Source organism: Coccinella septempunctata, chromosome 1, assembly GCF_907165205.1.
Source record: "Coccinella septempunctata chromosome 1, icCocSept1.1, whole genome shotgun sequence".
Classification (NCBI taxonomy): Eukaryota; Metazoa; Arthropoda; class Insecta; order Coleoptera; family Coccinellidae; genus Coccinella; species Coccinella septempunctata.
In genome coordinates, this window is record NC_058189.1 from 30,153,210 (window position 1) to 30,181,113 (window position 27,904).

The following is a 27,904-nucleotide window of genomic DNA, read 5'->3' on the forward strand; positions in this document are numbered from 1 at the left end:
GCTAAAGAAAGTGTGTTAAGCAAAATATCCACACATCATCAAGAAGAAGTTGAAAAAAATCGTGAATATCTAAAGATTTTATTCCAGTCCCTTCTTTTCTTGGCTAAGCAGGGAATAGCACTTAGAGGTCATAGAGAAAATGAAAATTCTGACAACAGGGGTAATTATATCGAGTTATTGAAGCTGAGATCAACGGACAACTCTTTATTGAAACAAAAATTTTCAGACAGAGACAAGTTTTTCAATTATGTTCATCACGATGTTCAAAATGAAATGATTGAAATTATGGCAAAATTGGCTAGACAGTTCATCCTTGATGATGCTAAAAAATCTAAGCAACTCTTCATAATGGTTGATGAAACTCCAGATGTGTCACATCATGAGCAATTGACTCTTGTTATAAGATATGTAACAGAAAAGCTCGAAATTAAAGAAAGCTTTCTTGGTTTTTATAAAACGGATTTGACTGATGGTGAAACGTTGTACAAGCTCCTCGTTTCAATTATCGGCGAACTTGGGATTGACCCTAAAAATATTATTGCGCAATGCTATGATGTTGCGGGAAACATGAGTGGTGCTTACAAGGGTGTCGCTGTGAGGATGAAAGAACAAAATCCGTATGTTATGTATGTACATTGTTACATGCATTCTTTGAATCTTGCACTTGTTGATGCATCTAAAAAAATTCCATCTGTCCTAAAAGTTTTTAGCACAGTCCAACAAATATACAGTTTCATTGAGGCTTCGCCTAAAAGACATGCAGTATTTTCCACAGTGAAAAGCGCAGCATGTGCAGTGAAAGAGGGGATAAAGAAGGATTTGTCTTTGAAAGCACTAAGTGATACAAGATTTAGCAGCAGATATGAAAGCTTGCGAGCTGTTCAACAACACTTACTAGATATACTGAACACTCTAGAAAATATTGAAGCTAGTGACATAAGGACTGGTGGAGATGCTCACGGATTGATCACTTGTATTACCAAGTTTGAGTTCATTTTTGTATTGAATGCTATGAAGCACTTTTTTGAAAAAACTAACATTCTTTCAAAGTATATACAGAATCATGATATCTCATTCATGAGGTAGTCCAGGTGGCCGATAGCGTAGTTATGTCCTTAAGTGGTTTGAGAAATGAAGAAGAGTTCCAAAAGATTTTTACTGAAGCACTTGAATTTTGTGAACAGCATGGCTTTGAAGGACCAACAGTGCAACGCAAAAGAAAACTTCCACAAAAAATAGGAGGAGGAGATGTTCATCCTGAATATGATTCACCTCAAACCTACTTTTTAAAAACATTTTATTACCCTCTGATAGATACACTCAGGGAGAATATTAAATCACGATTTGAGAAAAACCAGTTAGCTCTACTCTGCAACATGGAACTACTGCTGACGGCTTCGATGAAAAATAACGCAGTTTGTAACGACCGCATCAAAGAAGCTTGTTCTGCTGTGAGTTCCGCGTTTGGTTTGGAAAATGATACTTTAGCTTTCGAAATCGATGTATTCTCAAGAAAACATCATGATTCAGACCAAATTGATCGTCATCTTGTGCCAAATTTGGTTTCACAATTCAAGTCAGAAAATGTCCACAACCAGTATGTATTCCCCAATTTGTTCAAGCTACTGCAACTCTTTCTATCTATCCCTGTGTCCACTGCAACAGCAGAACGGATCAAAAATTATTTGAGGAATTCTATGCTTCAAGAACGTTTGTCACATTTTGCTATACTAGCCATTAAGAAAGTTGCTGCTAAGAACATCAAATTAGAAAAATGCGTAGAAATATATGCCAGGCGGAAATCAAGACATCTAGCTTTATTTTAAAACAAGTACACATCGAGAAGACATATCATACTGTTTATTATTTTTGTTTATTCCTACTTTAACTATTGTTTTTTTTACCGATAAATTGATTAATCAATTACGACTGCATTTAGTTTTTCCTCGAATTTGGAATTTGGAAAGGCTTGTAGGTGCAAAAAAATCAAACTAACTTGAATCAATTTCTTACAATGCCATTTTCAGTTTTAGATTTCACCTTATTGCCCGTCCACTTCTTACGCTCAATCGCCGCCACTGATCCTACAGGCTACAGCATCGATAGACGGAACAAGGGCAGGGCAGTGAGCCCAGATATATTTTTTTTTTGGTGTAGCAGGGGGAAAATCTGCAAGACAGACGAACCACCCTCATCTCCTGAGGGGGAACAGTGTGGGGTTTCTCACTCTCCTGAGCTCGAGACCCACTAAAAACCCTACTGCTTCTTGAATTTTGGTTCCGGGCATTTGCCTATAAACCGTTCATCTCTTGGTCGGTTTTCTTCTCGCACACTATCGTGCTGGGATTTATGTGTTTATCCTCTATTGGATTAACACTTTATTGAATTTTTCAATAAGTTTCTGTTGTTATTTTAATCTCTTTTTAATTGATCTCTTGGTCTCCTTCGGTAAATTCGCATTCTCCTTTTGTCTTCCTCTGGGTCGTAGTCCACTAGTCTCCTGAGTTCTTGATTCGGATGGTTTTTCGCTGTTTCGAATAATTTCTCTGCTTCTCTGTTCATGAATTCCGTTATGGTTTCCCATTTCAGGTCCTTATAAATCTGTCTATTCCTGACAAACCAAGGTGCATCTATTGCACATCGTAGCAGCTTGTTTTCAGTGGCCTGAATTCTTTTGATATGGCTCTTTGCCGCGAAACCCCAGGCAACTGATCCATAAGTCAGTTGAGGCCTAGCAACGGCTTGGATTATCTTCAATTTTGTCTCTTTCGACATGTGGCTTCTTCTTCCTATCAGAGGATAGAGTCTATTCATCGCTGCTTTCGTTTTGTCGATTGCTTGTTTGATATGACTTTTCCAGGTAAGTCCTTTGTCAAGCGTTATTCCTAAATATTTGGCTTCATTTTTTCAGTCGATTTCTTCGCCGTCAACATCCAGTTTTGTTGTGGGTCGCAGTCTTCTCTTCTGTAGTAATATTGCTTGGCTCTTTTGTCCATTGAGCTTGATTTTCCACTTTATGCACCAGTCATATTTTTCGTCAATCGACTCTTGTAGAACTCGTTCTATTATTTCAGGGTTTCGGTGTCGAGTTGCTATGCCTGTGTCGTCAGCATATAACGTTAGCATGGTTCTTGGATTTTTCGGAATATCGTGGATGTATATGTTGTACAGAAGTGGCCCAAGTACTGATCCTTGGGGTACTCCAGCCTCTATATCTCTTGTTGAGGAGCATTCTCCTCCCACTTTCACGTAAAATCTTCTATTTTTGAGATAATTCCTGATCAACTTGCATATTTTGATCGAATATCCAGCACATCTCATCTTATATATTAATCCTTCATGCCATACTCTGTCGAATGCTCTGGCGACGTCTAGTAAAACAAGACCTGTAGCTTGTTTATTTTGGATTCCCTCTGTTATGTACTCTGTGAGCCTTAATAATTGTTGTTGTGTTGAATGCTCTCTTCTGAATCCGAACTGTTCTGGTGGAATTAGTTCCAGATTTTCGATTTCCTCATTTAGCCTCGTGGCGATAATTCTTTCTACTACTTTTCCTAAAGCCGACAGTAGACTTATCGGTCTGTAGTTTTGTGGAATCTTCTTCTCTTTGAATGGTTTATTGAATACTATGACTTCTGCTGTTTTCCATTTTTCTGGGTAGTTTTCTGTCCTCATAATTCCATTCGCGATATTTGTTAGAGCGGCTATACCTTTTCTAGGTAATTTCTTTAACATAACATTCGTTATTTTATCGCTTCCGGAAGCTTTCCTCTTCTTCAAACTTCTGATTATTTCCCTGATTTCATTTGGCGATGTTGGCTTGTCTATTTCAGCAGTCGCTGGTAATTCATCCATTTCTTCATCATTTTCTTCAACCAAATCTTCCAAATCTTCATTATCGTCGTCTATCCTCTAATTTATTCTCGATTCTCGTTCGATCGAGTCCGCCAATGCATCTGCCTTATCAGTATTGGTATAAGCCATTCCCCTTTCTCCGTGTAGGGGTGGAATTTTAGTCTTTTCTCCTCGTAGGCTTTTTTGCATTCTCCATGCAGAATGATCGATTGTATTCAGTTCTTGAACCCTTTTGTTCCATCTGCTTGTTCTTAGATCTTTCAGGGCATTTTTCAGAACTTGGCTATGTCGGTTGAGGTTCCTTCTATTCAGATCATTTTTGTTCATTCTATATATTCTTCTGAGTCTTCGATTTTCTTGTATAAGATCTTTTACTTCTTTAGGCGTATCGCCATGCGGATGACTTGGAGCTGGTCTCTTCACTCTTCTCGTGCTTTTCTCGTAAGCTTTCAATATAATTTCTTCCAGTTTATCAACCGCACATTCCAGATCGTCTGGAGTGTTTATTGTTGGAATTTCTGTTATTTCCGATTGTATTAAATGGCTGTATTTAGTCCGATTGGTATATTCTCTTATTTCCAGCAGTTTTTCTCTTGGTTCTTCTCCAATTGTCAATTCCACGGGATTGTGGTTTGAGATTCCATCTTCCAAAGTTTCAATCGAGAATTCTTGAGTTATATTTTTCAATATCGCGATATCTATTACATCTGGTATTCCTCTTCCAAAAGCAAGATATGTCGGTAGCTCTGGTCCAATAACTATGGCATTTTGTTTTTCGGCGAAATCCTTGTGTTTTTTGCCATTTCTATTCTCTGTTATGCTATTCCATAATGGGGATTTACAGTTGAAATCTCCGATGGAGATTTTCGGGTTTGATCCTTCCAACATGTTGTTCATCTCTTCTTCCAATAGATTGTTTTGTGGTGGCTTATACGCCGAGGTTATTTCGACTCTTTGCCGATTTAATTCGGCAACAATCGTCACTTTTTCTGTTTTTCCTTGTGTTTCGTCGGATCTACTTTTAAAGTAGTGTTTCAGATCTGTTCTCACCAATATTGCTACTCCTCCTCCGGTGTTTGTAATTCTGTCACATCTATATGTTTCATAATTCATGAAATTCAGACTTCTGTTCCGGTTTATTCTTGTTTCCTGTAGGGCTATAATATCAGGTTGTCTTTCTGATATTATTTGTTCTATCTCGGCTTTCCGAGTGTTGATCCCGTTTATGTTCCACGAAATTATCTTGAGGGATTTCTTCCTAATATCCGTAAGGTCCATTAATTCAGTTTACTGAATAATGCTTGGAGTTTTTTCTCCATTTCCCTCTCAATTTTCAACATTATCTTGTTGAAAATTTTTTCCGTGAAGATATCTAAATCATCGGCTGATTCAGATATCTTTTTCTTCTCCTGTTGACTGTTCACAGCTTGTTTCATTGTAAGCTTTTTCTGTCCTTCTTTTTTCTGGACGGGTTTTGGAGTCTCCTTCTTCTTTTCCTGCTCTGTAGGTTGGGTCTTCGCTACTTCCTGAATTTTTTGTTCAGAAGTTGTTGTTTTTGTTACCTTCTTTTTCTGTTCAACTGATTTTCGGGAATTTTTCTTTCTTGTCACCAACTTGAACTCGCTACATCCTTTGAAGCTAGCTGGATGGCCCTCTTCTCCACATAAGACGCATGTGGCATTTCTCTCTTCACCTTTTCTGGTGAGTGTGCAGTCATTGCTGCTATGACTTCCTGAGCACTTCACGCATCTCCACGGGAAGGAGCATTTGTTTTGTGCATGTCCGTACCTTTGGCACCTAAAGCACTGGCTTGGACTTTCAGACCTCTTTTTATGTTCAACCACAATACAGAGGTTGTAGAATCGCTTCACTTCGAAGATTTCCTTTTTCTGGGTTTTAACCAGGTAGAGAGGTATTGGTTTCTTTGTCTTGTTCGATGTCATTCTGGACACCTCAGCGTCTTTTTTTTTTTTTTTGGTGTAGCAGGGGGAAAATCTGCAAGACAGACGAACCACCCTCATCTCCTGAGGGGGAACAGTGTGGGGTTTCTCACTCTCCTGAGCTCGAGACCCACTAAAAACCCTACTGCTTTTTGAATTTTGGTTCCGGGCATTTGCCTATAAACCGTTCATCTCTTGGTCGGTTTTCTTCTTGCACACTATCGTGCTGGGATTTATGTGTTTATCCTCTATTGGATTAACACTTTATTGAATTTTTCAATAAGTTGTTATTTTAATCTCTTTTTAATTGATCTCTTGGTCTCCTTCGGTAAATTCGCATTCTCCTTTTGTCTTCCTCTGGGTCGTAGTCCACTAGTCTCCTGAGTTCCCGATTCGGATGGTTTTTCGCTGTTTCGAATAATTTCTCTGCTTTTCTGTTCATGAATTCCGTTATGGTTTCCCATTTCAGGTCCTTATAAATCTGTCTTTTCCTGACAAACCAAGGTGCATCTATTGCACATCGTAGCAGCTTGTTTTCAGTGGCCTGAATTCTTTTGATATGGCTCTTTGCCGCGAAACCCCAGGCAACTGATCCATAAGTCAGTTGAGGCCTAGCAACGGCTTTGATTATCTTCAATTTTGTCTCTTTCGACATGTGGCTTCTTCTTCCTATCAGAGGATAGAGTCTATTCATCGCTGCTTTCGTTTTGTCGATTGCTTGTTTGATATGACTTTTCCAAGTAAGTCCTTTGTCAAGTGTTATTCCTAAATATTTGGCTTCATTTTTCCAGTCGATTTCTTCGCCGTCAACATCCAGTTTCGTTGTGGGTCGCAGTCTTCTCTTCTGTAGTAATATTGCTTGGATCTTTTGTCCATTGAGCTTGATTTTCCACTTTATGCACCAGTCATTTGTTTCGTCAACCGACTCTTGTAGAACTCGTTCTATTATTTCAGGATTTCGGTGTCGAGTTGCTATGCCTGTGTCGTCAGCATATAACGTTAGCATGGTTCTTGGATTTTTCGGAATATCGTGGATGTATATGTTGTACAGAAGTGGCCCAAGTACTGATCCTTGGGGTACTCCAGCCTCTATATCTCTTGTTGAGGAGCATTCTCCTCCCACTTTCACGTAAAATCTTCTATTTTTGAGATAATTCCGTATCAACTTGCATATTTTGATCGAATATCCAGCACATCTCATCTTATATATTAATCCTTCATGCCATACTCTGTCGAATGCTCTGGCGACGTCTAGTAAAACAAGACCTGTAGCTTGTTTATTTTGGAATCCCTCTGTTATGTACTCTGTGAGCCTTAATAATTGTTGTTCTGTTGAATGCTCTCTTCTGAATCCGAACTGTTCTGGTGGAATTAGTTTCAGATTTTCGGTTTCCTCATTTAGCCTCGTGGCGATAATTCTTTCTACTACTTTTCCTAAAGCCGACAGTAGACTTATCGGTCTGTAGTTTTGTGGAAACTTCTTCTCTTTGAATGGTTTATTGAATACTATGTCTTCTGCTGTTTTCCATTTTTCTAGGTAGTGTTCTGTCCTCATAATTCCATTCGCGATATTAGTTAGAGCGGCTATACCTTTTCTAGGTAATTTCTTTAACATAACATTCGTTATTTTATCGCTTCCGGGAGCTTTCCTCTTCTTCAAACTTCTAATTATTTCCCTGATTTCATTTGGCGATGTTGGCTTGTCTATTTCAGCAGTCGCTGGTAATTCATCCATTTCTTCATCATTTTCTTCAACCAGTTCTTCCAAATCTTCATTATCGTCGTCTATCCTGTAATTTATTCTCGATTCTCGTTCGATCGAGTCCGCCAATGCATCTGCCTTATCAGTATTGGTATAAGCCATTCCCCTTTCTCCGTGTAGGGGTGGAATTTTAGTCTTTTTTCCTCGTAGGCTTTTTTGCATTCTCCATGCAGAATGATCGATTGTATTCAGTTCTTGAACCCTTTTGTTCCATCTGCTTGTTCTTAGATCTTTCAGGGCATTTTTCAGAACTTGGCTATGTCGGTTGAGGTTCCTTCTATTCAGATCATTTTTGTTCATCCTATATATTCTTCTGAGTCTTCGATTTTCTTGTATAAGATCTTTTACTTCTTTAGGCGTATCGCCATGCGGATGACTTGGAGCTGGTCTCTTCACTCTTCTCGTGCTTTTTTCGTAAGCTACCAACCGCACATTCCAGATCGTCTGGAGTGTTTATTGTTGGAATTTCTGTTATTTCCGATTGTATTAAATGGCTGTATTTAGTCCAATTGGTATATTCTCTCATTTCCAGCAGTTTTTCTCTTCCTTCTTCTCCAATTGTCAATTCCACGGGATTGTGGTTTGAGGTTCCATCTTCCAAAGTTTCAATCGAGAATTCTTGAGTTATATTTTTCAATATCGCGATATCTATTACATCTGGTATTCCTCTTCCAAAAGCAAGATATGTCGGTAGCTCTGGTCCAATAACTATGGCATTTTGTTTTTCGGCGAAATCCTTGAGTTTTTTGCCATTTCTATTCTCTGTTATGCTATTCCATAATGGGGATTTACAGTTGAAATCTCCGATGGAGATTTTCGGGTTTGATCCTTCCAACATGTTGTTTATCTCTTCTTCCAATAGATTGTTTTGTTGTGGCTTATACGCCGAGGTTATTTCAACTCTTTGCCGATTTAATTCGGCAACAATCGTCACTTTTTCTGTTTTTCCTTGTGTTTCGTCGGATCTACTTTTAAAGTAGTGTTTCAGATCTGTTCTCACCAATATTGCTACTCCTCCTCTGGTGTTTGTAATTCTGTCACATCTATATGTTTCATAATTCATGAAATTCAGTCTTCTGTTCCGGTTTATTCTTGTTTCCTGTAGGGCTATAATATCAGGTTGTCTTTCTGATATTATTTGTTCTATCTCGGCTTTCCGAGTGTTGATCCCGTTTATGTTCCACGAGATTATCTTGAGGGATTTCTTCCTAATATCCGTAAGGTCCATTAATTCAGTTCACTGAATAATGCTTGGAGTTTTTTCTCCATTTCCCTCTCAATTTTCAACATTATCTTGTTGGAATTGTTTTCCGTGAAGATATCTGAATCATCGGCTGATTCAGATATCTTTTTCTTCTCCTGTTGACTGTTCACAGCTTGTTTCATTGTAAGCTTTTTCTGTCCTTCTTTTTTCTGGACGGGTTTTGGAGTCTCCCTCTTCTTTTCCTGCTCTGTAGGTTGGATCTTCGCTACTTCCTGAATTTTTTGTTCAGAAGTTGTTGTTTTTGTTACCTTCTTTTTCTGTTCAACTGATTTTCGGGAATTTTTCTTTCTGGTCACCAACTTGAACTCGCTACATCCTTTGTAGCTAGCTGGATGGCCCTCTTCTCCACATAAGACGCATGTGGCATTTCTCTCTTCCCCTTTTCTGGTGAGTGTGCAGTCATTGCTGCTGTGGCTTCCTGAGCACTTCACGCATCTCCACGGGAAGGAGCATTTGTTTTGTGCATGCCCGTACCTTTGGCACCTAAAGCACTGGCTTGGACTTTCAGGCCTCTTTTTATGCTCAACCACAATACAGAGGTTGTAGAGTCGCTTCACTTCGAATATTTCCTTTTTCTGGGTTTTAACCAGGTAGAGAGGTATTTGTTTCTTTGTCTTGTTCGATGTCTTTCTGGACACCTCAGCGTCTGTTATTCCCTGGAATATCAGGTCGTCCTTAATCAACGCATGATCAGCGTCGATTGGTAAATGCCTAATAACGGCATATATCTTCTTCTCCTCCTCCATTTGGTAGGTAAAAAATTCTTTACCATGCTGCTCGAAGAATGTAGTGATTTTTCTAAAATCATCTACGGTTGACGCGATGATTTTTATACCGTCTTTAACTGTAGTTGCACGGTTGTAATTCATCCTTTTTGTGTAGAGAGCTTTAGATATCTCTACCCAATCTGAGGTGCCCATCATCGTGATGGGTGGAATTTTATCTCTTTTAGGCACTTCCGTTGCCTTCTTGACAGTTTCCTCATCAGAAGAGGAGCTTTCTTTTCGCGCGCGTTCAGTTGGGGGTGCGTTTGGGGCCTTCGCGACCTGCGTTGAATCATTTTTCCTTGTTTCGGGTTGTGAAACAATTCCATTAAGGGAATTATTTTTGGAACCCGCTACCGGCTTTGTGATTGCGGCGTAAGTGGGAGATTTCGTCATATTATGTCGGGTCATTTCCTCCCTCAAGAGGCGCATCTCACCGACCAACTGTGACACAGTTTCAGTCAGTTTGACTATTTGAGCTTTCAACTGCCCATTTTCTTCTCTGAGCTTTACAAGCTCCTCGTGTTCCCCTTCGCTGAACTCTTCAGCATCGGTCGCTTCCATGTAGGAGCCCTCATTATCTGAGGTTTCCGACATGGTTTTATAATCAAAAATCTCAAAATATCAAACAATTTGAAAATAATAAAATATTCAGAAATCTTCACTGAAATAGTCTAATATAAAACTATGGTATAAAGCCGAATGTTTTATACGCTATGATGAAAATCAGAAAAGAGATACGAAAAATAAGCTCACCTGATGTTTTCTGCAGTACCAACGAGAAAAAAAAATTCTCTGGACACTTAGAATGAACACCAACTTTGAAAATTCTAACGAATTAAAATTCCGATAACAAATATAGAACCAACACAAACTTCACAGACGGAATCAAATATTCCGTAGCTTGGATAGTGGGCACTTTCACCTCCGCTTTCTCTTTTACGGCACTGTGACACTTCGACTTTCTCGTCCGCTTTCTCTTTTATAGCACTAGGAGCACTGTAGCACGTCTTCTCTTGTCAAGCGAATGACTCGGAATGAAAAATGAGCCCAGATATGTCAACTTTTACCGCACATAATCCACCGCGAACGGCCATGAGTACACCCCCGCCCGATGTCATACCTGTGACAACCAGGTTCCTATCACATCGGAAAACATCATAATCACAAGAAAACAACTCAGCATCAAACACGCCATCCTTTAACCAAGTTTCTGTCGGGTCCGTGAAGTTAGCGAAAAGTTGAAAGCACTAATTCTGAAACTATGTTAAATATTTAGTGCTTAATTAGTGCCTATTAGTGCCGTATAAATCTTGGACAGCACCATTGTAGTTTTTGAGAAATTGATAATTCAAGTTCTTGGTGCTGACTTCATGCTCAGCACCAACATTTTCAAATTACCATGAAATTATTATACTAATATTAAGTGCTTAATTAGTGCCTATTAGTGCTTTTGGAACCAATGAAAAAAAATGAACGGTTTTCATAATATCACAGATTATTTCCTTTGGTGCTGACTTCACGCCCAGCACCAACATATTGAAATTTCGTGAAAATTTTTGTTGCAATAATTAGTGCTTAATTAGTGCATATTAGTGCTTTTAAAACGGATGCGATATCATTTTTAGTTTTACAGTAATTGCCTGATGCTTTTCGAACAAGTGTGAAGTTTGCGAAAAGTTGGAAGCACTAATTCTGAAATTATGTCAAATATTTAGTGCCTCATTAGTGCCGTATAAATCTTTGACAGCACCATTGTAGTTTTTGAGTTACACGAAAATATCTGTTTTGATACCGCGTAGCCATCTATGGAGAGGTATGCGAGTCATTCTGTGCAATAGATTCGTCGTCAGTGCGTCATTTCATTATCACCTAAAGCGGCTCACACATATACGTCTTGGGGCGCCAATCTTGATATCGAAGAATAATTGTACTATCGATTTAAGGGGGCACAAAACTAATGAATTATTCAGATAATTTTTATACGAAGTAAAGGTACTTTTTTTCAGATACTACCTAAACTCTTTTTCCTTTTGTAATAATAATAATACTTTTTGGGTCTATATGCTCAAAAAGAATATCAGAAGAACTGTATTATTTTTCAATATGGAAGTACGAAAATTCTAACAGAAAAATGTATAGTGCTATGGAAATAGACAAATTATCTCCTATAATGGGGATAATAGTAAAATATATTGTTATGTATATCTAACCAGACATATGAAAATAAAAATGTCTTAATACGTAGGTACATAACGAAACATAATAGCAATATTTTGACAAAAAAATTCTCAAACATAAACGATGCAACAACAAACTCGAAAAAACGCAAAATTTTCAATATGTAATACAACAAAAATTTGATGACGAGAAGGCAGAATCATATATCCATTTGAAAAGCAGTTTACAAAAATTTCAGCTCCATTCAAATAATGAATGTGTGTAATTTCATGCTACATATCAATCTTTTAATAGGTATACCTATACAGGGTCTTTCACGAGGAACCTCACCCATATTTATACGGGAAACTACTGAACGTGTTTTCATGAAATTCAGCACTTATAAGTATTTCACGATGCTGATGAAATCTATAGTTATTTTCCTATCAAGTGCGGAAAGTGATACTTGCCCGCACGAAACTGCCGTTGCCCGAACGATGCGAAGCAGAGTTCGGGTAAGCAGTTGAGTGCGGGCAAGACACTTTACGCAAGAGTTAGGAACAATATTTTTTCTACAAGCGCTTGAAATATATAAATATATCCATTTCACGAAACAGATCATATCTCATTTGATTAATTCATATATAATGACAGACGTTATTCTGCATGTCGTTACTAAGGGTTTCTCATCGTTGACGTTCTGTCCATAGAAAGATGATAGAATTTAATTTACTCTATAATATTTGCGTGCGGAAAAAACCCCTGCTAATCCATTCCCGCACGCAAATGCGTGCGGGAAAGAAATAGCAGGCGTTTTTCCCGCACTCTTTGGGAAAGTGACTCTTTGCAACTTGGAATGCGTGCGGGAAAAAGGTTGAACGCGCACGCTTGTAGAAAAAAATATTTTCAAGGCATGAGCACCTCCGGTTTTTCCGGAAATGACGTCAACTTCCGTTTTTCAAATTAGAACACCATTTTTTTATTGCAGAAATAGATTCCTTAGAAAATTTCAAGTTATTTTGATGTAACATTTTTCAGTTTTGGTTGGAAAATTCTCTCTGAGCGGGAAAATTCGAAAAAAAAATCGAAAATAGAGCTCCGCTGAAACAAGAATAACTTCGAGGTTTTTGGATGGAAAATTTTCATTTTTGGGATTTTTCAAGATGTAAGATTGATCTCTCTTTCTCTCTCTCTTCAGCCGTTTGACATCCAATGTTGGATATAGGCCTCTTCTAAATTCTTCCATGTTTTCCTATCCCGTGCTTTCTTCATCCACTGATTTCCTGCGATCTCCTTGATGTCATCTCGCCATCTCTTAAGTGGTCTCCCAACGCTTCTTTTACTCATGCGTGGTCTCCATCCCGTGCTTTCTTCATCCACTGATTTCCTGCGATCTCCTTGATGTCATCTCGCCATCTCTTAAGTGGTCTCCCAACGCGTCTTTTACTCATGCGTGGTCTCCATTGAGTAATTCTCAATGTCCATCTATTCGGATTCTGGCGTGCAACATGTCCAGCCCACTGCCACTTTAACTTTGCTATTTGCTCTGTGATATCGCTTACTTTTGTCCTCTCCCGAATGATTTTGTTGGAGATTTTATCTTTCAGAGTTACGCCCAGCATAGCACGCTCCATGGCTCTTTGGCACACACCCATTTTTTCCATACTCTTTTTTGTTAAGGTCATAGTTTCTAGCCCGTATGTTGCAACAGGTAGTATGCAACTATCATATATTCTTCTCTTAAGAGCCATAGGGACTTTACTGTTTTTGAGAATACTACTTAGCCTACCGAAAGCCATCCAAGATAGGTTTACTCTTCTCTTCACTTCGGCATTCTGATTTTTTTATTCCCGATTTTTATAGTATGTCCAAGATAGATATATTGTTCAACGGTCTCAATATTGGTGTTATTCACTTGTATTTTTTTGTTGCTATTACTCAGGATTTTTGTTTTATTTAAGTTCATGTTCAGACCAATTTCTTTACATTTTTCGTTCAATTCTAACAACATATTTCTTAATTCTTGGATGTCGGAGCTTATTAATATGATATCATCTGCAAACCTTAGGTGGTGTAAGTATTTGCCGTCAATATTGTTTCCTTTATTTGTCCATGCTAGCTGTTTGAACTCATTTTCTAGTGCCAAAGTGAAAAGTTTAGGTGATATAGTGTCGCCTTGTCGCACTCCCTTGCCTACGGGAATCGTTTTCGTTTTCATGTCGTCATCTATTTTTATATGAAATGTTGCTTTCTGATAAATGTTCTTGAGCAGTATAGAATAACGAGAGTCTATTCGAGCGTCGTCCATCGCCTTCAGAAACGACCATGTTTCAATACTGTCAAAAGCCTTGTGAAAATCCACAAATGCTAGATGTAATGGGATATTATACTCAGTTGTCTTCTCGATCAGTTGTCTGACAGTATGTAGGCGGTCCATGGTGCTAAATGTTTTCCGAAAGCCAGCCTGTTCTACAGCTTGGTAAGAATCCAACTTATTCGTTAAACGATTCGTTATGATTTTAGTTAACAGTTTATATAAATGAGAAAGGAGACTTATTGGTCGATAATTCTCGATGTTTGTGATGTCTCCTTTTTTATACAATAATATAACCTCTGCATCATTCCATCTGCTCGGTATCGTACCCTCCATAATGCATTTATTCAACAAAATTTCAACTGCTTTCATTAGGCTCTCTCCACCTTGTTTCAACATTTCTGTAGTTATCTGATCTTCTCCGGGAGATTTTCGATTTTTCATCTGGTGCAGAGCATGCCTTATTTCCGGAATAGTGATCTCTGGCAGTTCCTCTGACCCAACATTCATTATCTTTTGAGGTTGACCAAATGGATTTGGTAGTGAAGATGTGTACAGATTCCTATAAAATTTCTCGATTTCTTCCAATATAGCTTGTTTGTCAGTTACTATCAAACCATGCTCAGTTTTTATTTTTGCCATTTTTTGTCTGCCGGAAGCAAGTTTGGATTGTAAAATTTTCATATTTTTGTTAGCTTCAATGATTTGATGAGATTGATGTATCCACTTTAAAAATCGAAATCGCGATTCATGATACAGGGGGTGAAAAAATCGCTTTCAAAGTTAGGGATGACAAAATCGTGAAAAATCAATTTTTTCAAATTAGAACCCCATTTTTTATGGCAGATATTGAATCTACGTTAAAAAATAATATGAGTGTATGCATCACACCCTTGCCCTAAAGTGGATATTTTCTGAGTTATTCACAAAAAACTGTTTTTCGTCTTGAATTTTCAGCTATTTCTTTTCCCTTCACGCCAAAAAGATGAAATTTTCAGGAACTGTTACTTAAACCATGTTTTATATTTTACTACCCTAATATGCAAGAGAAGAAAGTTACAGGTTGTTTCTAAATATATGGCGAATTTTGATTCGAATTTGTATCGGAAACCTCTTTATTTCAACTATTCTGCCATCGGTTTTGTCTCCAGTGATTAATAAATAATTCCTTATGAACCATATGCAAAAACTTACCATGTTTTACATTCTTTTTTTTTAATGATAGATAATTATCATTAACTACATCTGCCAAATTCCTTTTTATTCAGTAGCATTTTGTGTTTACTATTAATTTGGTGATAATTCGTATTAAGTTATAAAATCGATCACCAATGAAGATTATTTAAATATCATTCTACTTCATGGAGAATGTAATAAAGTTGTAGATAGAACGATTCGACTGTTCAATGAGAGGTTTCCTGACCGACCCAGACCAACGAGAGATACCATTAACAGAACCATTACAAACTTGAGAAATGTCGGATCTTTCGTTAAGAAAACTATACACAGAGAAAAAAGTGTAGTAGAAGATGAGAACAACGAAATTACAGTTCTTGCATATTTTCGTGTGAATCCTCAAAATTCTCTCAAAGATGCCGAGATTGATCTGGGATTATCTCAATCGAGTGTTTGGAGAATATTGAAAAAACATAAAATGCACCCATATAAATTCAATAGGGTACAGCATTTGAAGGAAACTGATTTCGTCAGGAGAACAGAGTTTTGCAAAGCTATGATGATTCGATTTCAAGAGAATGAAAACTTTTTGGACTGTATGATTTGGACAGATGAATCTAAATTCACAAAGAATGGTTCTTTCAATAGGCATAACAGTCATTATTGGGATGAAGAGAAGAACCACCATTTCAGACAATGGAACTTTCAAGAGACCTGGAGTTTCAATGTTTTTTGCGCCATCAAAAATAATGCAATTCTCGATGTTCACATTTATGATGGGACTTTAACTGGTAATATAGAACACTACACATGTTTGCATTATTTACAGAACGTTCTCCCTTAGGAGATAGATATTCTGACATATTGACTCAAATAATTGAGCCGCTAGTACAGAACCATAATGACTTATGGTATCAACAAGATGGCGCGCCTCCACACAATTCACTCAATGTGTCAAATATCCTCTACAGGCTATTTGAAGATCGATGGTTGGCGAACAATGGTCCACATCTTTGGCCACCACGTTCTCCCGATTTAACTCCTTTAGACTATTATGTTTGGGGTAGGATAAAAAATATTGTCTACTCAACTCCCCTGATAAAGAGGACTGCATAGAACGAGTCAGAAATGCGTTCAGGTTTGTTTAGATTTTTAGATTCATAGTTTTGAAACTCAGTTTGGTTTTTAAACACTTTTGCAGATCTCTTCCTCCGGATGAAATAAGAAGAGCATTCCTGAGACGTATAAATAAATGTCTAGATATTAACGGTCAAAACTTTGAGCATCTCCTCTAGTTATAACTTCGAGAGTTTGCCATGGTTCTCCTAATAGTAACTTGAAGTCGGTTTCAAGAAGGGGTGAAAAATCTACAGCAGAGTTCAAATAACAGTTCCTGAAAATTTCATCTTTTTGGCGTGAAGGGAAAAGAAATAGCTGAAAATTCAAGACGAAAAACAGTTTTTTGTGAATAACTCAGAAAATATCCATTTTAGGGCAAGGGTGTGATGCATACAATCACATTATTTTTTAACGTAGATTCAATATCTGCCATAAAAAAAATGGGGTTCTAATTTGAAAAAATTGATTTTTCACGATTTTGTCATCCCTAACTTTGAAAGCGATTTTTTCACCCCCTGTATCATAAATCGCGATTTCAATTTTCAAAGTGGATACATCAATCTTACATCTTGAAAAATCCCAAAAATGAAAATTTTCCAACCAAAAACCTCGAAGTTATTCTTGTTTCAGCGGAGCTCTATTTTCAATTTTTTTTCGAATTTTCCCGCTCAGAGAGAATTTTCCAACCAAAACTGAAAAATGTTACATCAAAATAACTTGAAATTTTTTAAGGAATCTATTTCTGCAATAAAAAAATGGTGTTCTAATTTGAAAAACGGAAGTTGACGTCATTTCCGGAAAAACCGGAGGTGCTCATGCCTTGAAAATATTTTAGATTTCATCAGCATCGTGAAATTTTATAAGTGCTGAATTTCATGAAAATACGTTCAGTAGTTTCCCGTATAAATATGGAAAAGACCCTGTATATATTCTTCCCATTGTCCATTGACCCTAATATTTTCTCTAAAATTAGCTGTCTCGTGAAATATGAGTTTCATTATGAATGATTAAGATAATTTCGATTCCATAAAGATAAATAGCTATCTTTATATCACAGTCGATAAATGAAGAGTATGTAAATTTTTGGAGTTTCGATTAATGTGATAATCGTGAGCTGAGTTTCCTCTTAATTTTCTCGTTTGCTTAACACATTGACGGACAACGACGTCTATAGACGTTCAGTGCTGGGATTCTGTAACGTCAAAGCGAAGCGAAAACGTAACGAATCGATAGCTTAGCTCGGTTCGGTATTCTGTAATGACATTCGGCAAAAGTCGTAGCTGCCGAAATTGAAACCGATCTCATGACGATAACGCGAAATCAAAGGTCGCGTCATCATAACGAAAAGCCCGACGATGCCTCCAATTGGTTGGATAATGTCAAGTGGCTAACTCAGAAATGTCAGATTTTTGAAAATCTACATTTGAGTAATCTCAAATTTCAAAATAAGAAGCAGAAAAAAGAACGAAAAGAAGATTATTCACACTAGTATTCAGGAATAGAAGGTTGGAAAAAAAAAGTATATTTATAAGCGCTTTTATGGTATAATTATTCATTAATTATTATTGTTCCTTTGAAATATAAGAATGGATTCAGAGAGAAGGCCGAAAACGAACCCGTTGCAGTGGTCAACATTTTTGGACTTCGCGGAAGTCCATCCAGAAATTATTACTAAGAAATTCAACTGCTTGAACGGCAGAAAAAAGTATGAGGAGAAATGGAAAGAAATTTCCAATATTCTTAATAGCATGGGGTATCAGAGCAAACCCGTAGAAAAATGGCAAAAGGTATGTAAAAAAAGTATAATCATACCATTCATACCAAATTTTTCTTATTTTAACTGGAATAATAATTTTCATATTCTTCATCAAATAATAAACATAAATTCAATTTTTCATAGGTGTTGATATTGTTAACAATTTATTAATATTCTATCTTGACCTTAGGCTGTTTCGGACTGGAGGTCCAAAGTTAAAAGCAAAGCAGCCACCATCAAAAAAGAGATGGGAAAAACAGGTGGAGGTGGTCCTTCCAGCAGTCTCAATGAGAACGAGTTGAGACTGCTAGCAATAATTGGGGAAACCTCAATTAGAGGCGTAACGCAGGAGGAAATTGGAATTGTATGTAAAAAAATTATTTCAAATCATTATATTACATGTGACTGATACAAAATATTGAACCATTGAACATTTTTTATTGAAGATTCCAGAAGAAAGAAACTTGCTATCTTGTTCATCAGAAGTTCCAGTTAATGAAGGACAGAAGGAGCAGGTTTCGGTAATTCCACCTCCACTTATACCATTATCGAGTGCTGGTGGAGAAAAGAGGATGGCAGAGGATGTTCCCGAAAATGATTCAAAGAAAAGAAAATGCAGGGAAAAGGAGAATGACATAAAGAGCTTGAAGAAACTGCATGCAGAGTAGTTGGCGGCAATGCAAGAAATTTCAAAGCATTTGGGTGCACTGGTAGAGACCACCAAAGTGTTAACCAAGACAAACCTTAGATTAATTGAGCTTCTGGAGAAAAAGAAAAGTTAGCCATAAATGTTCTAATTAAATAAATTTTCTTTTATCTTGTTGATTTCGCCTCTCAAACATTTTATCCTTTTCTTGATACTGAAATCGATTCCCTCAAATAACTCAAAGTATTGGTCGAACACAAACATAAAAATAATTTAAATACTGTGCTATCAAGTTTGTTCTATTGAACATTTAAAATGACGAGTGCAATTATTATAATACCACTTACATACTAATCAAATTAGAAAAGGGGTATACATGTTACATACCACATACATGCATATTCATTAAAATTTATGTTTCACTGGTAGGAAATAAAATGAAAAGAATATTTTTTTAAAATATAATGAATCAAATCACATCACAATATTTTTTTTTCCTATTACTGAAAATATCTAGATATTACAGAGTTGCGTATTTGATTTCCCTCTAGCGATTTTTGGATGAAACGATTTTCATGGTTTTCTTCATTCTGAAGTTCTTCTTCAGAGAATCCTATTCCTGCCGACATGCACATGTTGTGTAATATGCAACATGCAGATATTATCCCAACAGCATTTTGTGGGCTATACCGAAGCCCCCTTTCACCAAGTAGGCAGCGAAATCGTGCTTTCAAAAGGCCATTTGTTCTTTCAATACAATTACGGCCTATAGCGTGGGCCCGATTGAAACGTGCTTGGGGTGAATTCGAGGCAGCACCTTGCACTGGAGTCATTAACCACGGTTCCAAAGGGTAACCGGAATCTCCTAATAACCAGGTGTGCCTTTCTCCTCTTTAGTGTTGACTCTCCATATGACTCTTGATGGACGATTGTCGCCATATGAAGGAGTCATGACAACTTCCAGGAAATCTGGCATTTGCATTTAAAATCAGCAAATCCGAGTTGCAAATCAATTGTACGTTGATTGAATGATATCCTTTCCTATTTAGAAAAGAATGTTCTTCTTCCGATGGCATCAATATCTTAATGTGTGTACAGTCGATAGCTCCAATTATTCCTGGTATTCCACATTTTTCAAAGAACTTCCTTTTATTTGCAGCTTTCTCAGATTGGTTTGGAAATTTAATTCTCCCTTGAAATACCTGATTAATCAATTTTGTCACCTCATTAACACTTCGACTGACCATGAGCTGACTAACGGCCAGCAAATATTCTTGTCCAATACCACGTTGGTAATTTCCAGTGGCAAAAAATCTCAATGCTGTTAATATTCTCTGTTCAAATGGAGTTTTCGTCCTCCTCAAACCATTATCCATAAATGGTCTCAACCCATCAAATAAAGCACGCACCAAATCTTTCGACAAACGGAAAAAGTCTTCAAATCTCTCATCAGTTAAACTAAATGGGTCACTTCTATCTCGAGGAAATCTGTTCTCCTCTCGTGTCACAGCTTCACGAACTCTCCTATCGATTTCACTATCAATAATAATAAGTATTGGAAACATGATCAAAATTTTAATTACACACAGTTATCGTTCACGGAACAAAGTTGTTATGAAATCGAAAATTTTATATTTATTGAAAACTGAATTTGAAAATTTGAAATTTAGAATCGAACCACAGAATACGAATATGTTGAACATAGAAACGATCTTTCACAGAAATCTCATATGAAATGCAATGTTGCCAATGTTTCTTCGTGTAAACTCGGTAATCCTCGAAAACGAAAACGAAAGCGTAAAGTTAACGAAACGATAGAGAAAATTCTGATACAGAATACCGTACTCGCTTCGCTTGCGGTTCTCTGCGTAACGTTATCGTGATCGTTTGCTATGATAGCGAAAGTTACAGAATCCCACCACAGGTCACTGTGCATGATATGACGGCAAAGTTTTTAGACGTTTATAGACGTCTTCCTATAAACTCGTCTAACATCGACATTTTGAGTTTTGTGAACCCCAAAGATGACGATCTTGATCGAATCATTCGCTTTGCCATACCGAGTATTCAGCCGCGACACAGCCATTTAGCGTGTTCAGTATTTGTTCAAATGTGTGAGTGTTACTCTCGAAAATTACGTAGTTTAAGTTTAAGTTTCATTATAACTTTCGCACCAAATCTAATGAAGAGAAATTTTACTTTTTCTGTCGAAAAAATGAGAACGCCTTTGGACGTCCATGTCATAAAAAAATGAAGAAAAATGTTCTTATTATGACAATGACGTCTAAAGCCCTCTGTTTTTTTTTCCATATTCACATCCTCCAAATCACTACTAATATTTTGATGTATATCACTCCAAGTTAGAACCATATTAAATCAGTATACATGCGCGTCATATCACAAGCAACTGCCAAATAGGTACTGTTCGTCAATGTGTTAATATGATTAAGTGTCCTTGAATATTGAAGGTTAAAGATCACGCAAATCAGTTTGTTTTTTCTACTTTTCCGTACCTATCTCGAACACTCCTCTGCAGTTGATATTGATATTGAAGTAATATATCATTACCAGCCGAGTAACCAACAGAAGAACAAGAAAATGAAGAAAATATTGAATTCCCGGAAAGACTATCTATTTCACCTCTCACCATCTCTTATAATGTTAGAATAACGTTTTATTGTCCTGATGCTTTTTTCCCTCTCATGGTTTGAATATTTGTGGTTTTTTCCTCTGTAACCTATTGGGTATTCTGTACACTCAGAAATGTATAATCATGATTTTTGAATGTAGATTGTAGAGCGCTGTAATATTTGTATGTTTGTATGACACAGGTTAAGTGTAAGAATAGCCTTAGGCTAAACTTCGCCTGTGTTATATTGAAAGTGTGAATAAAGACGTTTATTATTATATTCGGAAGTGAGTAAAATGTTGCGTACTGATCTTAAAATGATAATATCAAACAGAAACTCCTGTTAATGCTCAGGTATGGTTTTTTCGCATGGTCGCATGGGCAGATAAAACTTTTCACAAAGCTTATTATTTTAACGTTTGTAGATCGACATTGTTCGATATAAGATTATAGAACTCAAGAAAATCCAGATTGACCTGGTGGTCATAATATAATACGATCTTAGACAGTCTATATATATATATATAGACAAATTCGATACGAATATTTTGTTGAGTCTGTGGAAAACTTTAGATTCAATAGATTCAATTGGCATTTGCGTCGGATCTCGGCTCTACCCAATCGTAATATTGAGAACAGCGTTGTCAAACTTCCGAACTCGGTAGAAACGACTGCGCAAAATCGGTAGATTTGGAAATCGGTAAAAGCATAATTTTTTCATGAATTTCAATTTCTTGGATAAAACATATAAAAAAGGGAACATATTCCCTGAGAAAGGTCAGGATAGTAAAGCACATTATTTAATTCCTTAGGATTAAGTTTTTCCAGATCCATACATAGACGAAAATAAACATTTTTGGGGGAGGGGACGCCTAAGGGAGGTCTGAGGTGACCTCAGGTAAAGATGTTGAGTGGAGAAAAATCTAGAAATAGCTAAAAACAACGAAAAAGCTCTAACTGGTCCCTTTTTCTTTGTAGTTGCCCTTTTTCGTTGTAGAGCCGATATCTGACGCAAATGCCAATCTATTGAATCTAAAGTCTTCCACAGACTTAACAAAATATTCGTATCGAATTTGTCTAGTCTGTCTAAGATCGTATTGTATTATGACCACCAGCTCAATCTGGATTTTCTTGAGTTCTGTTATCTTAAATCGAACAATGTCGATCTATAAAGGTTAAAATAATAAGCTTTGTGAAAAGTTTTATCTGCCCATGCGACCATGCGAAAAAACCATACCTAAGCATTAACAGGAGTTTATGTTTTATATTATCATTTTAAGATCAGTACGCAACATTTCACTCACTTCCGAATATAAGGGATGGTGAGAGGTGAAATAGATAGTCTTTCCGGGAATTCAATATTTTCTTCATTTTCTTGTTCTTCCGTTGGTAATGATATATTTCTTCAATATCAATATCAACTGCAGAGAAGTGTTCGAGATAGGTACGAAAAAGTAGAAAAAATAAACTGATTTGCGTGATCTTTAACCTTCAATATTTAAGGACACCTGATCATATTAAGCAAACGAGAAAATGAAGAGGAAACTCAGCTCACGATTATCACATTAATCGAAATACCAAAAATATACATACTCTTCATTTATCGACTGTGATATAAGGATAGCTATTAATCTTTATGGAATCGAAATTATCTTAATCATTCATAATGAAACTCATATTTTACGAGACAGCTAATTTTAGAGAAAATATTAGGGTCAATGGTCAATGGGAAGAATATATATAGGTATACCTATTAAAAGATTGATATGTAGCATGAAATTACACACATTCCTTATTTGAATGGAGCTGAAATTTTTGTAAACTGCTTTTCAAATGGATATATGATTCTGCCTTCTCGTCATCAATTTTTTGTTGTATTACATATTGAAAATTTTGCGTTTTTTCGAGTTTGTTGTTGCATCGTTTATGTTTGAGAATTTTTTTGTCAAAATATTGCTGTTATGTTTCGTTATGTACCTACGTATTGAGACATATTTATTTTCATATGTCTGGTTAGATATACATAACAATATATTTCACTATTATCCCCATTATAGGGGATAATATGCACTATACATTTTTCTGTTAGAATTTTCATACTTCCATATTGAAAAATAATACAAATCTTCTGATATTCTTTTAGAGCATATAATACACTATATATTCTTTTTTCATCTCGATGACCCAGAAAGTATTATTATTATTATTACAAAAGGAAAAAGAGTTCAGGCAGTATCTGAGAAAAAGAACCTTTACTTCATATAAAAATTATCTGAATAATTCAGAAAATAGTTTTGTGCCCCCTTAAATCGATAGTACAATTATTCTTCGATATCAAGATTGGCGCCCCAAGACGTATATGTGTGAGCCGCTTTAGGTGATAATAAAATGACGCACTGACGACGAATCTATTGCAGAGAATGACTCGCATACCTCTCCATAGATGGCTACGCGGTATCAAAACAGATATTTTCGTGTAACTCAAAAACTACAATGGTGCTGTCAAAGATTTATACGGCACTAATTTGCACTAATGAGGCACTAAATATTTGACATAATTTCAGAATTAGGGCTTCCAACTTTTCGCTAACTTCACACTTGTTCGAAAAGCATCAGGCAAATACTGTAAAACTAAAAATGATATCGCATCCGTTTTAAAAGCACTAATATGCACTAACTAAGCACTAATTATTGCACGAAATTCCAATATGTTGGTGCCGGGCGTGAAGTAAGCACCAAAGGAAATAATCTGTGATATTATGAAAACCGTTCATTTTTTTCCATTGGTTCCAAAAGCACTAATAGGGACTAATTAAGCACTAAATATTATTATAGTATAATAAATAATTTCATGGTAATTTGGAAATGTTGTTGATGAGCGTGAAGTCAGCACCAAGAACTTGAATTATCAATTTCTCAAAAACTACAATGGTGCTGTCAAAGATTTATACGGCACTAATAGGCACTAATTAAGCACTAAATATTTAACATAGTTTCAGAATTAGTGCTTTCAACTTTTCGCTAACTTCACGGACCCGTTTCTGTCAGACATACAACATCGAAATCTTCACTCGCTACAGTAGATTTTAGTTCTACAGTTTTTGAATTGAGGCCGCGTACGTTCTGATAATATAATATCACGTTCCTTTTCAGAGTTCTCAGTTTGCAATTGGGGGATTTGAGTTTAAATGTTTTATTACAGGTATACCCCTCAAGTACTTCAATTCCGCACTTTCACCTGCAGATCTTCGTTGCTCCAATTCAGCCTTAATTTTGTTAAAATACTCTCTCTGTTTTGGAGTCCTGCCAGAGGAAATGAAAACATTGAAATCCCTGTTGAAGTCATTCGTCGAGCATCTGTCGATGTGTGAGTAGCTTGTGCTGTTGGCTCCGCATTGCAATAATTAATAATATTTAATACTGTTCACAATATCTCAGCGATCTAACTGTTACAACGTATAATATTTTATTTAATTTATTCCGTCAAGATGCCTATAAAAGGAACGAGAACACAAAAAATCGAAACTACGGACGTTAACTCACGAGTTGACAAGATGGAGGAGATGTTGCAGTCGGGATTATCTGAACTAAGGGAGCAGATATCCCAAATTATCAATAATTACAATACTCCCGGTGTAAGTGATACCAGTTTCACCCCTGAAGCTATTAAAAGTGTGGTACTAAAGTTGAATCGTTTCGAGGAAACCATGAAGAACAGCCTGAAGAATATTAAGGATAATATTGAGGGAATAACATCAAGACTAGAAAGTGAAAATCAAGAAAACTTCAATAGTCAATTAGTTTTCCACGGAGTTGGCGAATCAATTAATGAAATTCTTTATGATAAGGTATGTGAAATTGTAAATACTCGAGTTCTTAAAAACATATCTGAGAAGATAACTGCGAACGACCTTCACTTATGTTACCGTCTAGGAAAGAAAAAAGAACGACAACAGAAGCCCCGATCTGTGTGTGTCCAGTTCATTCATCGATGGAAGCGCGACATTGTTTATAATAATAAGCGAAATTTGAAGGGATCTGGTGTTGTTATTGGTGAAAGGTTGACCCCTTTTAAGTTGAATTTATTCAAAAAAGTGCGTGCAAATTTAGTGCTGGTTCCTGTTGGACATCTAGAGGAAATATTTTTGTTGCCGTTGACGATTCAATTCGGAAAATTGTAGCCGAAACTGACTTGAACAGTATGTAAGTTAATTAACTGTTAGACTGTCATTGTGGTTCGGAGCTGCGCGCCATGTTATACAATTTTATCATTGTTGTTTCTTCTAGGTTATATTACTTGTTTATTGCTCTTATATCTTTGTTTTTCTATTTTAAATTGAACTACTTTTTTTCCTCTTTCCATTTAAAGCCCTCATTGCGGTTTGAGTTGCCCATTTTTTTTTTTTTTAAATATTTGATTAGTTCAGTAATACTGTGTTTTGTATTGAATACTTTGTAGTTCTTACATAAAGTGGGTGGGTATATTTCATTTTATTTTATTAATGGGTATACAATGCCCTGCCTATTTATCGTTCATCATATATCTTTCTGTCGTTTTGGCCGTGATCGGATAATGTAAAATGCAAGATTCCAGGAGTCAAACATTTAATTTTGGTCATGTGAATGCTAGTTCATTGATGCTTCATTTTGGGGAAATCAAGAATGTGTTGATACAGCGGAGATTTGATGTATTTGGGTTGACGGAGACTTGGTTGAGTGAGCGAGTACCTAGCGAGAAACTACTAATAGATGGTTATCGTTTTGTTCGAGTGGATAGAGATAGTCTAGGTGGTGGAGTTGGTGTTTATATGAAGAATACAATAGAATTCAATATTTTGAGAAATGAAAGTGGAAGTGATCAGGTCTGGCTGCTATTGCGTTTGAGTGGCGGCGTTTCGGCTGTATTTTCGGTCATTTATAGGCAGCCCTCAAGTAGTTACACCTCATTTATAGATGGGTTTGAGGCTGCAATGGTTGAAATGATTTCAACGTTTGAGCATATTTTCTGTGTTGGGGATTTTAATATGGACTATCTTGTAAAAACTACTGCGGATATAAGGAGATTCTCGGCCGTTTTAGATGGCCTCGGCTTAGAACAAATAATTGATCAGCCCACGCGGACAACTTTAACTTCATCGACTTTGATTGATTACATAATTACCAGTAGTCCAAACCTGGTTGTGAACTTTGGGGTGACTGCGGTTCCAGAGATCAGTGATCATGATTTGGTTTATTGCGCTATCAATTTAAAGGTTGAAAAAACTGGATCTATTTTTAAGACTTCTAGAGATTTCAAACATTTGGATTATGTTAAATTTAAGTCAGATCTTACTTCTATACCTTGGAATAATATATATGATAGACCGACTGTAGATGAGAAAGTAGATTTCTTGACCTCGAATATAATAACATTGCTTGATATTCATGCCCCCATCAGAACATATCGAGTTTCCAAGGAATATGCGCCATGGCTCACAGACACCTTGAGAGACATGATTCGAATAAGGAATCAGGCTTTGTCCAGGTTCAAGAAGTCGAGACAAGTTGTTGATTGGAATAGTTATAAAACTCTCAGGAATATGGTTACCAATGCGGTTAGAAGGGAAAAGATCAATTATTATAATACATATCTTGATAGGAATGGCACTTGGGCAGGTCTTGGTAGAATGGGTTTCAAAAAGCGCAAAAATATGAGTTTACCTAAGAGCATTGATAACGTGGATAGTATTAATATTCATTTTCTTAACTCCATTCCTAACCTCCTCCCTGATATGGATCTTTTGGGTTTCTACCGTGATAGTGAAAATCGTGTGAATAATGATGACTTCAGCTTTACAACTGTAGACGAGATGGAGGTGCTTTCGATAATAAGATCTATAAAGAGTAAAGCAGTGGGTAATGATGGTATCAATATACTAACTCTACACTTGTGTGTTCCTCATATTCTTCCTCACATTACTCATATAGTGAACACCTGTATAAAAAATTCAATTTTTCCAAATCAATGGAAAAAAGCTCTTGTCCATCCAGTCCCGAAAAATACGATTCCGAAGGGCTTTAATGATTTGCGACCTATCAGCATATTACCTACTCTATCTAAGATTTTAGAGAGGATAATGAGTAGACAGCTATGGGTACATTTAACTAGGAACAGTATTATTCCATCAGTCCAGTCCGGATATAGAGAGAATCACAGTTGTGTTACTGCTCTCTTGCACATCACTGATGATATAATAAGAGCGACAGATCTGGGTAAACTCACTATTTTAACATTATTGGATTACTCTAAGGCTTTTGATAGTCTTAATCACGAAATTTTTGATGTTGTTTCATATCACATTGGACTCTCACCTGATGCAGTACTGTTTCTCCACTCTTTTCTCGCTGAACGTTTTCAGGCAGTTTGTTATGGCCATAAATTGTCCACATTTTTGGAGGTTCTGAGGGGTGTGCCACAGGGTTCGATTTTGGGACCAGTTTTGTTCATTGTTTTCATCTCCCAGTTCACGAAGTACCTTG

The 27,904-nt window shown here is 36.7% G+C and overlaps 2 protein-coding genes across 5 annotated transcripts in view; one reads left to right on the top strand and one right to left on the bottom strand.

The window, feature by feature from the left end:
* The window catches only part of LOC123318393 (dynein axonemal heavy chain 8-like), a 1,393,903-nt gene that overhangs the window by 1,106,830 nt on the left and 259,169 nt on the right, over positions 1-27,904 (bottom strand). The window lies entirely within an intron of this gene.
* On the top strand, positions 17,572-18,935 carry LOC123318484. 2 transcript variants are annotated; one of them, XM_044905127.1, is made up of 4 exons: positions 17,572-17,859; positions 17,940-18,141; positions 18,301-18,474; positions 18,557-18,935. In XM_044905127.1, exons 2-4 carry the CDS (start codon positions 17,941-17,943, stop codon positions 18,776-18,778), a joined length of 597 nt encoding a protein of 198 aa, XP_044761062.1. In that variant the 5' UTR covers positions 17,572-17,859; position 17,940; the 3' UTR covers positions 18,779-18,935. The 2 variants fall into 2 exon arrangements, with proteins under 2 accessions (XP_044761062.1, XP_044761071.1); XM_044905136.1 differs by having other exon boundaries at positions 17,572-18,141.